General features: G+C 51.0%; 1 protein-coding gene across 1 annotated transcript in view; it reads left to right on the plus strand.

Moving 5' to 3' along the window:
* Positions 1 to 12,425, plus strand: part of apex2 (APEX nuclease (apurinic/apyrimidinic endonuclease) 2) — a 43,073-nt gene extending 30,648 nt beyond the window's left edge. Inside the window, exons 4-5 of the mRNA XM_072488989.1 lie at positions 6,180 to 6,249; positions 11,359 to 12,425. Coding sequence (XP_072345090.1) covers positions 6,180 to 6,249; positions 11,359 to 12,414 — 1,126 coding nt within the window. The 3' untranslated portion in view covers positions 12,415 to 12,425. The remainder of the gene's footprint in view (positions 1 to 6,179; positions 6,250 to 11,358) is intronic.
* Positions 12,426 to 13,395: the final 970 nt, after the last annotated feature.

Here is a 13,395-nt window from a genome sequence, read left to right on the forward strand (position 1 = left end):
GGATAACGATGAGGACTGTCAGAGGATACAGCAGGATTTAGATTGTTTGGATACTTGGGCGGAGAGATGGAAGATGGAGTTTAATCTGGACAAATGTGAGATAATGCATTTTGGAAGGCCTAATGCAGGTTGTGAATATACAGTGAATGGTAGAACCCTCAAGAGTATTGAAAGTCAAAGAGATCTAGGAGTACAGGTCCACAGGTCACTGAAAGGGGCAACACAGGTGGAGAAGGTAGTCAAGAAGGCATACGGCATGCTTGCCTTCATTGGCCGGGGCATTGAGTATAAGAATTGGCAAGTCATGTTGCAGCTGTATAGAACCTTAGTTAGGCCACATTTGGAGTATAGTGTTCAATTCTGGTCGCCACACTACCAGAAGGATGTGGAGGCTTTAGAGAGGGTGCAGAAGAGATTTACCAGAATGTTGCCTGGTATGGAGGGCATTAGCTATGAGGAGCGGTTGAATAAACTCGGTTTGTTCTCACTGGAACGAAGGAGGTTGAGGGGCGACCTGATAGAGGTCTACAAAATTATGAGGGGCATAGAGAGAGTGGATAGTCAGAGGCTTTTCCCCAGGGTAGAGGGGTCAATTACTAGGGGGCATAGGTTTAAGGTGAGAGGGGCAAGGTTTAGAGTAGATGTACGAGGCAAGTTTTTTACGCAGAGGGTAGTGGGTGCCTGGAACTCGCTACCGGAGGAGGTGGTGGGAGCAGGGACGATAGTGACATTTAAGGGGCATCTTGACAAATACATGAATAGGATGGGAATAGAGGGATACGGACCCAGGAAGTGTAGAAGATTGTAGTTTAGTCGGGCAGCATGGTCGGCACGGGCTTGGAGGGCCGAAGGGCCTGTTCGAAGGGCCTGTTCCTGTGCTATACGTTTCTTTGTTCTTTGTTCTTTGTTGACAGTCCACATCGCTATCCGCAATTCCACCAACCTTTAGAACATAGAACATAGAACAATACAGCGCAGTACAGGCCCTTCGGCCCACGATGTTGCACCGAAACAAAAGCCATCTGACCTACACTATGCCATTATCATCCATATGTTTATCCAATAAACTTTTAAATGCCCTCAATGTTGGCGAGTTCACTACTGTAGCAGGTAGGGCATTCCACGGCCTCACTACTCTTTGCGTAAAGAACCTACCTCTGACCTCTGTCCTATATCTATTACCCCTCAGTTTAAAGCTATGTCCCCTCGTGCCAGCCATTTCCATCCGCGGGAGAAGGCTCTCACTGTCCACCCTATCCAACCCCCTGATCATTTTGTATGCCTCTATTAAGTCTCCTCTTAACCTTCTTCTCTCCAACGAAAACAACCTCAAGTCCATCAGCCTTTCCTCATAAGATTTTCCCTCCATACCAGGCAACATCCTGGTAAATCTCCTCTGCACCCGCTCCAAAGCCTCCACGTCCTTCCTATAATGCGGTGACCAGAACTGTACACAATACTCCAAATGCGGCCGTACCAGAGTTCTGTACAGCTGCAACATGACCTCCCGACTCCGGAACTCAATCCCTCTACCAATAAAGGCCAACATTCCATAGGCGTTCTTCACAACCCTATCAACCTGGGTGGCAACTTTCAGGGATCTATGTACATGGACACCCAGATCCCTCTGCTCATCCACACTTTCAAGAACTTTACCATTAGCCAAATATTCCGCATTCCTGTTATTCCTTCCAAAGTGAATCACCTCACACTTCTCTACATTAAACTCCATTTGCCACCTCTCAGCCCAGCTCTGCAGCTTATCTATATCCCTCTGTAACCTGCTACATCCTTCCACACTATCGACAACACCACCGACTTTAGTATCGTCTGCAAATTTACTCACCCACCCTTCTGCGCCTTCCTCTAGGTCATTGATAAAAATGACAAACAGCAACGGCCTCAGAACAGATCCTTGTGGTACTCCACTTGTGACTGTACTCCATTATGAACATTTCCCATCAACCACCACCCTCTGTCTTCTTTCAGCTAGCCAATTTCTGATCCACATCTCTAAATCACCCTCAATCCCCAGCCTCCGTATTTTTTGCAATAGCCTACCGTGGGGAACCTTATCAAACGCTTTGCTGAAATCCATATACACCACATCAACTGCTCTACCCTCGTCTACCTGTTCAGTCACCTTCTCAAAGAACTCAATAAGGTTTGTGAGGCATGACCTAGCATTCACAAAGCCATGCTGACTATCCCTGATCATATTATTCCTATCTAGATGATTATAAATCTTGTCTCTTATAATCCCCTCCAAGACTTTACCCACTACAGACGTGAGGCTCACTGGTCTATAGTTGCCGGGGTTGTCTCTGCTCCCCTTTTTGAACAAAGGGACCACATTTGCTGTCCTCCAGTCCTCTGGCACTATTCCTGTAGCCAATGATGACATAAAAATCAAAGCCAAAGGTCCAGCAATCTCTTCCCTGGCCTCCCAGAGAATCCTAGGATAAATCCCATCAGGTCCCGGGGACTTATCTATTTTCAGCCTGTCCAGAATTGCCAACACCTCTTCCCTACGTACCTCAATACCATCTATTCTAATAGCCTGGGTCTCAGCATTCTCCTCCACAACATTATCTTTTTCCTGAGTGAATACTGACGAAAAATATTCATTTAGTATCTCGCCTATCTCTTCAGACTCCACACACAATTTCCCATCCCTGTCCTTGACTGGTCCTACTCTTTCCCTAGTCATTCGCTTATTCCTGACATATCTATAGAAAGCTTTTGGGTTTTCCTTGATCCTTCCTGCCAAATACTTCTCATGTCCCCTCCTTGCTCGTCTTAGCTCTCTCTTTAGATCCTTCCTCGCTACCTTGTAACTATCCATCGCCCCAACCGAAACTTCACACCTCATCTTCACATAGGCCTCCTTCTTCCTCTTAACAAGAGATTCCACTTCCTTGGTAAACCACGGTTCCCTCGCTCGACGCCTTCCTCCCTGTCTGACCGGTACATACTTATCAAGAACACGCAGTAGCTGATCCTTGAACAAGCCCCACTTATTCAGTGTGCCCAACACTTGCAGCCTACTTCTCCACCTTATCCCCCCCAAGTCACGTCTAATGGCATCATAATTGCCCTTCCCCCAGCTATAACTCTTGCCCTGCGGTGTATACTTATCCCTTTCCATCATTAACGTAAACGTCACCGAATTGTGGTCACTGTCCCCAAAGTGCTCTCCTACCTCCAAATCCAACACCTGGCCTGGTTCATTACCCAAAACCAAATCCAACGTGGCCTCGCCTCTTGTTGGCCTGTCAACATATTGTTTCAGGAAACCCTCCTGCACACACTGTACAAAAAACAACCCATCTATTGTACTCAAACTATATCTTTTCCAGTCAATATTTGGAAAGTTAAAGTCTCCCATAATAACTACCCTGTTACTTTCGCTCATATCCAGAATCATCTTCGCCATCCTTTCCTCTACATCCCTAGAACTATTAGGAGGCCTATAAAAAACTCCCAACAGGGTGACCTCTCCTTTCCTGTTTCTAACTTCAGCCCATACTACCTCGGAAGAAGAGTCCCCATCTAGCATCCTCTCCGCCACCGTAATACTGCTCTTGACTAGCAGCGCCACACCTCCCCCTCTTTTGCCTCCTTCTCTGAGCTTACTAAAACACCTAAACCCCGGAACCTGCAACATCCATTCCTGTCCCTGCTCTATCTATGTCTCCGAAATGGCCACAACATCGAAGTCCCAGGTACCAACCCATGCTGCCAGTTCCCCTACCTTGTTTCGTATACTCCTGGCATTGAAGTAGACACACTTCAAACCACCTACCTGAACACTGGCCCCCTCCTGCGACGTCAAATCTGTGCTCCTGACCTCTATACTCTCATTCTCCCTTACCCTAAAACTACAATCCAGGTTCCCATGCCCCTGCTGCATTAGTTTAAACCCCCCCAAAGAGCACTAACAAATCTCCCCCCCAGGATATTTGTGCCCCTCAGGTTCAGATGTAGACCATCCTGTCTGTAGAGGTCCCACCTTCCCCAGAAAGAGCCCCAGTTATCCAGAAATCTGAATCCCTCCCGCCTGCACCATCCCTGTAGCCACGTGTTTAAATGCTCTCTCTCCCTATTCCTCATCTCACTATCACGTGGCACGGGCAACAACCCAGAGATAACAACTCTGTTTGTTCTAGTTCTGAGCTTCCATCCTAGCTCCCTGAAAGCCTGCCTGACATCCTTGTCCCCTTTCCTACCTATGTCGTTAGTGCCAATGTGGACCACGACTTGGGGCTGCTCCCCCTCCCCCTAAGGACCCGGAAAACACGATCCGAGACATCACGTACCCTTGCACCTGGGAGGCAACATACCAAACGTGAGTCTCTCACGCTCTCACAAAATCTCCTATCTGTGCCCCTGACTATAGAGTCCCCAATTACTAATGCTCTGCTCCTCTCCCCCCTTCCCTTCTGAGCAACAGGGACAGACACCGTGCCAGAGGCCCGTACCCCATGGCTTACCCCTGGTATGTCCCCCCCCCCACAAGTATCCAAAGCGGTATACTTGTTTCTCAGGGGAACGACCGCAGGGGATCCCTGCACTGACTGCTTTTTCCCAGTCCCTCTTACAGTTACCCACCTATCTCCAATCTTTGGTGTAACTAATTCCCTGAAGCTGCTATCTATGACCCCTTCTGCCTCCCGAATGATCCGAAGTTCTTCCAACTCCAGCTCCAGTTCCCTAACTCGGTCTTGGAGGAGCTGGAGATGGCAGCACTTCCTGCAGGTAAAATCAGCAGGGACACTAACTGCATCCCTCACCTCAAACATCCTGCAGGAGGAACATTGCACTCCCTTCCCTGCCATTCCTCTAACTTTCTACCAAGATCTGGCTAACAACTAAATTAAATTTTTTATAAAAAATAATAATAATATAATAAAATATGGTACTTACCTCAGACCAATGGGTTTTATTATTAGGTTAGAGGAGGAGGGCGGGTGGGAGACACTACACGTGTAGTGTCTCGGGTTTCCTCTCCACCAGAATTTATTGGTGAGGGTCTTCCCAGACGTCCGCGGGTCGACTTCCTGTTCCCGCCTAAAACACTAATTTTAAAAAAAAAATTCTCAGCTCCTGCTGAAATTGACTAACCAGCCAGCTCCACTCCCGCCGAAATCGACTGGCCTGTCCCTGCAAAGACAAGTGCTTTTAAAGGACAGACTTACCTCCCAACAGCCACTTCCGCACTGCTCCCGCTGAAACTGACTCACCAGCTGTTCTCACGCCGAAATCGACTGGCCTGCCCCTGCAAAGACAAGTGCTTTTAAAGGACAGACTTACCTCCCAGCAGCCACTTCCGCACTGCTCCCGCTGAAACTGACTCACCAGCTGTTCTCACGCCAAAATCGAAATTTGTGTCATCCGCAAACTTACTAATCAGACCAGCAACATTTTCCTCCAAATCATTTATATATATTACAAACAGCAAGGGTCCCAGCACTGATCCCTGCGGAACACCACTAGTCACAGCCCTCCAATCAGAAAAGCACCCTTCCATTGCTACTCTCTGCCTTCTATGACCTAGCCAGTTCTGTATCCATCTTCCCAGCTCACCCCTGATCCCGTGTGACTTCACCTTTTGTACCAGTCTGCCATGAGGGACCTTGTCAAAGGTTTTACTGAAGTCCATATAGACAACATCCACTGCCCTACCTGCATCAATCATCTTAGTGACCTCCTCGAAAAACTCTATCAAGTTAGTGAGACACGACCTCCCCTTCACAAAACCGTGCTGCCTCTCGCTAATAATTCCACTTGCTTCCAAATTGGAGTAGATCCTGTCTCGAAGAATTTTCTCCAGTAATTTCCCTAAGGAACAACATTGGCTAGTCTGCAGTCCTCCGGGACATCATCTGTAGCCAGTGAGGATCCAAACATTTCTCTCAAGGCCCCAGCAAGTTCCTTGCTTGCCTCCCCCAGTATTGATGGGTAGATCCCATCAGGCCTTAACCAGTAATGCAACTCCCCCCCCACCCCAACCCCCCTCTATCTCGCCTGAAACATCTCAATCCCGGAGCGTTTAGCTGCCAATCCTGTCCTTCCCTTCACCAAGTTTGTGTGATGCATTAATGGTTAATCATGTTGCTGCTTCTGGTCTTGTGTTTTGTAAATTGCAGCATTTAACAAATTGCTTCTTACTGATGCAGAAATGTGATTGTTCTGGGAGACATAAACACTGCACATAAGCCCATCGATCACTGTCAACCAGGTGACCTGGTAAGTGGACGTCACAAATGTTAACCCCTCAACTTCTAGAACTTTTAACCGTCTGTTTCCTGTTCACTGTCTGGAGTTTCCTGTCTGATGTTTCCTGTCCACTGTCTGGAGTTTCCTGTCTGCTGTCTGGAGTTTCCTGTCTGGAGTTTCCTGTCTGGTGTTTCCTGTCCGCTGTCTGGAGTTTCCTGTCTGATGTTTCCTGTCCACTGTCTGGAGTTTCCTGTCCACTGTCTGGAGTTTCCTGTCTGGTGTTTCCTGTTCACTGTCTGGAGTTTCCTGTCTGGTGTTTCCTGTCCGCTGTCTGGAGTTTCCTGTCTGATGTTTCCTGTCCACTGTCTGGAGTTTCCTGTCCACTGTCTGGAGTTTCCTGTCTGGTGTTTCCTGTCCGCTGTCTGGAGTTTCCTGTCTGGTGTTTCCTGTCCGCTGTCTGGAGTTTCCTGTCTGGTGTTTCCTGTCCGCTGTCTAGAGTTTCCTGTCTGGAGTTTCCTGTCTGCTGTCTGGAGTTTCCTGTCTGCTGTCTGGAGTTTCCTGTTCACTGTCTGGAGTTTCCTGTCTGGTGTTTCCTGTTCACTGTCTGGAGTTTCCTGTCCGCTGTCTGGAGTTTCCTGTCTGGTGTTTCCTGTCTGGTGTCTCCTGTCTGGTGTCTCCTGTCTGGAGTTTCCTGTCTGGTGTATCCTGTCTGCTGTCTGGTGTTTCCTGTCTGGAGTTTCCTGTCTGGTGTTTCCTGTCTGCTGTCTGGAGTTTCCTGTCTGCTGTCTGGAGTTTCCTGTCTGCTGTCTGGAGTTTCCTGTCTGGAGTTTCCTGTCTGGTGTTTCCTGTTCACTGTCTGGAGTTTCCTGTCTGGTGTTTCCTGTTCACTGTCTGGAGTTTCCTGTCTGGTGTCTCCTGTTCACTGTCTGGAGTTTCCTGTCCACTGTCTGGAGTTTCCTGTCTGGTGTTTCCTGTCCACTGTCTGGAGTTTCCTGTCTGGTGTTTCCTGTTCGCTGTCTGGAGTTTCCTGTCTGGTGTTTCCTGTTCACTGTCTGGTGTTTCCTGTCCGCTGTCTGGAGTTTCCTGTCTGGTGTTTCCTGTCCGCTGTCTGGAGTTTCCTGTTCGCTGTCTGGAGTTTCCTGTCTGGTGTTTCCTGTTCGCTGTCTGGTGTTTCCTGTCCGGTGTTTCCTGTCTGGTGTTTCCTGTCCGGTGTTTCCTGTTCGCTGTCTGGTGTTTCCTGTCCGCTGTCTGGTGTTTCCTGTCTGGTGTTTCCTGTCTGGTGTTTCCTGTTCACTGTCTGGAGTTTCCTGTCTGGAGTTTCCTGTCTGGTGTTTCCTGTCTGGTGTTTCCTGTTCACTGTCTGGAGTTTCCTGTCTGGTGTTTCCTGTCCACTGTCTGGAGTTTCCTGTCTGGAGTTTCCTGTCTGGAGTTTCCTGTCTGGAGTTTCCTGTCTGGAGTTTCCTGTCTGGAGTTTCCTGTCTGGTGTTTCCTGTTCACTGTCTGGAGTTTCCTGTCCACTGTCTGGAGTTTCCTGTCTGGTGTTTCCTGTCCACTGTCTGGAGTTTCCTGTCTGGAGTTTCCTGTCTGGTGTTTCCTGTCTGGTGTTTCCTGTCTGGTGTTTCCTGTCTGGTGTTTCCTGTCTGGTGTTTCCTGTCTGGTGTTTCCTGTCTGGTGTTTCCTGTCTGGTGTTTCCTGTCTGGTGTTTCCTGTCTGGTGTTTCCTGTCCGGTGTTTCCTGTCCGGTGTTTCCTGTCCGGTGTTTCCTGTCTGGTGTTTCCTGTCTGGTGTTTCCTGTCCGCTGTCTGGTGTTTCCTGTCCGGTGTTTCCTGTTCACTGTCTGGAGTTTCCTGTTCGCTGTCTGGTGTTTCCTGTCTGGCGTTTCCTGTTCACTGTCTGGAGTTTCCTGTTCGCTGTCTGGTGTTTCCTGTCTAGTGTTTCCTGTTCGCTGTCCGGTGTTTCCTGTCCGCTGTCTGGTGTTTCCTGTTCAATGTCCGGTGTTTCCTGTCCGCTGTCTGGTGTTTCCTGTTCACTGTCTGGTGTTTCCTGTCCGCTGTCTGGTGTTTCCTGTCCGGTGTTTCCTGTTCGCTGTCTGGTGTTTCCTGTTCACTGTCTGGTGTTTCCTGTCCGCTGTCTGGTGTTTCCTGTTCACTGTCTGGTGTTTCCTGTTCACTGTCCGGTGTTTCCTGTCTGGTGTTTCCTGTTCACTGTCTGGTGTTTCCTGTTCGCTGTCTGGTGTTTCCTGTTCACTGTCTGGTGTTTCCTGTTCACTGTCCGGTGTTTCCTGTTCGCTGTCCGGTGTTTCCTGTCCGCTGTCTGGTGTTTCCTGTTCAATGTCCGGTGTTTCCTGTCCGCTGTCTGGTGTTTCCTGTTCACTGTCTGGTGTTTCCTGTTCGCTGTCCGGTGTTTCCTGTCCGCTGTCTGGTGTTTCCTGTTCACTGTCTGGTGTTTCCTGTTCAATGTCCGGTGTTTCCTGTCCGCTGTCTGGTGTTTCCTGTTCGCTGTCTGGTGTTTCCTGTTCACTGTCTGGTGTTTCCTGTCCGCTGTCTGGTGTTTCCTGTTCAATGTCCGGTGTTTCCTGTCCGCTGTCTGGTGTTTCCTGTTCACTGTCTGGTGTTTCCTGTTCGCTGTCTGGTGTTTCCTGTTCACTGTCTGGTGTTTCCTGTCTGCTGTCTGGTGTTTCCTGTTTGCTGTCTGGTGTTTCCTGTTCGCTGTCTGGTGTTTCCTGTTCACTGTCTGGTGTTTCCTGTCCGCTGTCTGGTGTTTCCTGTTCACCGTCTGGTGTTTCCTGTTTGCTGTCTGGTGTTTCCTGTCCGCTGTCTGGTGTTTCCTGTTCACTGTCTGGTGTTTCCTGTCCGCTGTCTGGTGTTTCCTGTTCACTGTCTGGTGTTTCCTGTTCGCTGTCTGGTGTTTCCTGTTCACTGTCCGGTGTTTCCTGTCCGCTGTCTGGTGTTTCCTGTTCACTGTCTGGTGTTTCCTGTCCGCTGTCTGGTGTTTCCTGTTCGCTGTCTGGTGTTTCCTGTCCGCTGTCTGGTGTTTCCTGTCCGCTGTCTGGTGTTTCCTGTTCACTGTCCGGTGTTTCCTGTCCGCTGTCTGGTGTTTCCTGTTCGCTGTCTGGTGTTTCCTGTTCACTGTCTGGTGTTTCCTGTTCACTGTCCGGTGTTTCCTGTCTGGTGTTTCCTGTTCGCTGTCTGGTGTTTCCTGTTCGCTGTCTGGTGTTTCCTGTTCACCGTCTGGTGTTTCCTGTTCGCTGTCTGGTGTTTCCTGTTCGCTGTCTGGTGTTTCCTGTTCACCGTCTGGTGTTTCCTGTTCACCGTCTGGTGTTTCCTGTCCGCTGTCTGGTGTTTCCTGTCTGGTGTTTCCTGTCCGCTGTCTGGTGTTTCCTGTTCACTGTCTGGTGTTTCCTGTTCGCTGTCTGGTGTTTCCTGTTCACTGTCCGGTGTTTCCTGTTCACTGTCCGGTGTTTCCTGTTCACCGTCTGGTGTTTCCTGTTTGCTGTCCGGTGTTTCCTGTCCGCTGTCTGGTGTTTCCTGTCCGCTGTCTGGTGTTTCCTGTTCACCGTCTGGTGTTTCCTGTTTGCTGTCTGGTGTTTCCTGTTCACTGTCCGGTGTTTCCTGTTCACCGTCTGGTGTTTCCTGTTTGCTGTCTGGTGTTTCCTGTCCGCTGTCTGGTGTTTCCTGTTCACTGTCTGGTGTTTCCTGTCTGGTGTTTCCTGTTTGCTGTCTGGTGTTTCCTGTCCGCTGTCCGGTGTTTCCTGTTCACCGTCTGGTGTTTCCTGTTTGCTGTCTGGTGTTTCCTGTTCACTGTCCGGTGTTTCCTGTTCACCGTCTGGTGTTTCCTGTTTGCTGTCTGGTGTTTCCTGTTTGCTGTCTGGTGTTTCCTGTTCGCTGTCTGGTGTTTCCTGTTCGCTGTCTGGTGTTTCCTGTTCGCTGTCTGGTGTTTCCTGTCCGCTGTCTGGTGTTTCCTGTCTGGAGTTTCCTGTTCACTGTCTGGTGTTTCCTGTTCACTGTCTGGTGTTTCCTGTCCGCTGTCTGGTGTTTCCTGTTCGCTGTCTGGTGTTTCCTGTTCGCTGTCTGGTGTTTCCTGTTCACTGTCTGGTGTTTCCTGTTCGCTGTCTGGTGTTTCCTGTTCACTGTCTGGTGTTTCCTGTCCGCTGTCTGGTGTTTCCTGTCCGCTGTCTGGTGTTTCCTGTCTGGTGTTTCCTGTCTGGTGTTTCCTGTTTGCTGTCTGGAGTTTCCTGTTCACTGTCTGGTGTTTCCTGTTCACTGTCTGGTGTTTCCTGTTCGCTGTCTGGTGTTTCCTGTTCACTGTCTGGTGTTTCCTGTTCGCTGTCTGGTGTTTCCTGTCCGCTGTCTGGTGTTTCCTGTCCGCTGTCTGGTGTTTCCTGTCTGGTGTTTCCTGTCTGGTGTTTCCTGTTCGCTGTCTGGTGTTTCCTGTTCACTGTCTGGAGTTTCCTGTTCGCTGCCTGGTGTTTCCTGTTCGCTGTCTGGAGTTTCCTGTTCACTGTCTGGTGTTTCCTGTTCGCTGTCTGGTGTTTCCTGTTCACTGTCTGGTGTTTCCTGTTCGCTGTCTGGTGTTTCCTGTTCACTGTCTGGTGTTTCCTGTTCGCTGTCTGGTGTTTCCTGTTCGCTGTCTGGTGTTTCCTGTTCGCTGTCTGGAGTTTCCTGTTCACTGTCTGGTGTTTCCTGTTCGCTGTCTGGTGTTTCCTGTCCGCTGTCTGGTGTTTCCTGTTCGCTGTCTGGAGTTTCCTGTTCGCTGTCTGGAGTTTCCTGTTCGCTGTCTGGAGTTTCCTGTTCGCTGTCTGGTGTTTCCTGTTCGCTGTCTGGTGTTTCCTGTTCGCTGTCTGGTGTTTCCTGTTCACTGTCTGGTGTTTCCTGTTCACTGTCTGGTGTTTCCTGTTTGCTGTCTGGTGTTTCCTGTTTGCTGTCTGGTGTTTCCTGTCCGCTGTCTGGTGTTTCCTGTTCGCTGTCTGGTGTTTCCTGTTGACTGTCTGGTGTTTCCTGTTCGCTGTCTGGTGTTTCCTGTCCGCTGTCTGGTGTTTCCTGTTCGCTGTCTGGTGTTTCCTGTTCACTGTCTGGTGTTTCCTGTTCGCTGTCCGGTCTTTCCTCTGTCAGTTATATAACCTGACTCTTGTTGCCGGCAGGAATGTTTTGTCAGGCACCCAGACCGTGTGTGGATGAACGGGTTCCTGTGCAGCTCCTCTGGCCTGTTGCAGTCAGATGAGGTGAGTCCAGATTCTGATCCGGAGCCTGGACCGGGAACGAGACGTGCAAGAGGCCATGGGCTCTTCGTGGACGCCTTCCGACTATTCCATCCAACGGAAAGAGACGCTTACACCTGCTGGAGAACGAGCACGGGAGCTCGCAAAACAAACTATGGGACAAGGATCGATTACATCTTTGTTAATAAATCCCTGGCAGAAACTGAACTGCAAGACTGTATCCTGATGCCAGAGGTGGACGGGTCAGATCACTGTCCAGTCAAAGCCTTTCTAAAGGCCTCCTGTGTGCCAGCAGGTAAATGTCCCGCACTTTGCACCAAATACTTGCCAGAATTCGCTGGCTTCCAGCAAAAACTGCCCCAATTCCTGGTAAATGTTCAGAATAAAGAAATCAGCTCTGAGCTCCGGAATTATCCCGAGCTTGAGCAGAACTCGCAACCATTGGTCGATCTCCAAATAAAGAAAGCTAAGCTGGATAGACCGCGGAGTGGGAAAGGATCACTGAGCGAGAAGGGGAAGAGCAGCACAAGTCACCCTCGCCACGCGGCGAGTCTGCTGCGGTTTTTCAAGCCTGCTTCAGCGTTGGAGACACATGATGACCTGGGCCGCCCTCACCTGACCCCTCATCACCAGCAAGCCCAGGGCGAGGGCGTTAAAGAGGAGACTCCGGCACTCACGCAGCAGAATCGCTCGGGAGCTGCCTTTTGGAAGTCATTGTTGAAAGGTCTGCCTCCCCCCCCAAACTGTTCGGGGCACCAGGAGCCTTGTCTGCTGCGCACGGTCAGGAAGCCTGGGCCTAGCCAGGGCAGGCAGTTCTATATCTGTGCGCACCCTGAGGGCTCTGTGTCAAACCCAGCGTCACAGTGCAACTTCTTCCGCTGGGCAAACATGGGCAGTAAAAGGGACGGCGGCATTCCCAAACCACCTGCCGGCCTCCAGGGAGGCGGAACACAGAGACTGGAGGAGGGGAGGGAGTGAGGGAGACCAGGTGGGAGTGGGGGAGGGTGTGGGGGAGACGGGGAGGGTGTGGGGGAGACTGGGTGGGTGTGGGGGAGACGGGGAGGGTGTGGCGGAGACCGGGTGGGTGTGGGGGAGACCGGGTGGGTGTGGGGGAGACCGGGTGGGTGTGGGGGAGACGGGGAGGGTGTGGGGGAGACCGGGTGGGTGTGCGGGAGACGGGGAGGGTGTGGGGGAGACCGGGTGGGTGTGGGAAAGACAGGGAATGTGTGGGGGGGGGGGGGAAGTGGTGTGGGGGAGACTGAGAGGGTGTGGGGAAGACTGGGGGGGTGTGGGGAAGACTGGGGGGGTGTGGGGAAGACTGGGGGGGGAGACGGGGAGGGTGTGCGGGAGACGGGGAGGGTGTGCGGGAGACGGGGAGGGTGTGGGGGAGACGGGGAGGGTGTGGGGGAGACCGGGAGGGTGTGGCGGAGACCGGGAGGGTGTGGGGGAGAGTGGAAGGGAGGGAGGGAGGTGGTCTGACAGGGAGAGGCTGGCACAGTGGAGGGTGGGAATGGGGACGTAAGGAGGAGTTGTCAAGTGAAGGAGGATGTTAGCCAGGAGCTAGCAAAGGGTGGGAGGGGTTTGAGGAGGAGGCACTGGCGGAGGGTGTAATGGGCAGGGAGCAAGAGAGACCGGGGTAGAATGGAGTGGGTTGGTAGTGATGGGGATGGACTAGCAGAGGGAACGATGGAGGAAGGGGGTTTGGCAGAGGGAGTGGTGGAGGTAGAGAGGACTGACAGGAGGAGAGGGTGATGGGAGTGAGGGAGCAGAATCTAAGGAGGGGAATACATTCCCTACATTAGGAAGGGTGAGTGATGACTGAGGGGTGGGGGTGGGGGTGGGTGAGGATTAGGTGAGGGCTGCTGATGAGGTTGGGAATCCAATGTTCTTTATCTTTGCGTTGAACATTTGCTGTCCGTATTTTAAAATTGTTTATTAATGAAAATACAATAAAAGTTC

The sequence above is a fragment of the Scyliorhinus torazame genome, chromosome 22 (genome assembly GCF_047496885.1).
Source record: "Scyliorhinus torazame isolate Kashiwa2021f chromosome 22, sScyTor2.1, whole genome shotgun sequence".
NCBI lineage: Eukaryota > Metazoa > Chordata > Chondrichthyes > Carcharhiniformes > Scyliorhinidae > Scyliorhinus > Scyliorhinus torazame.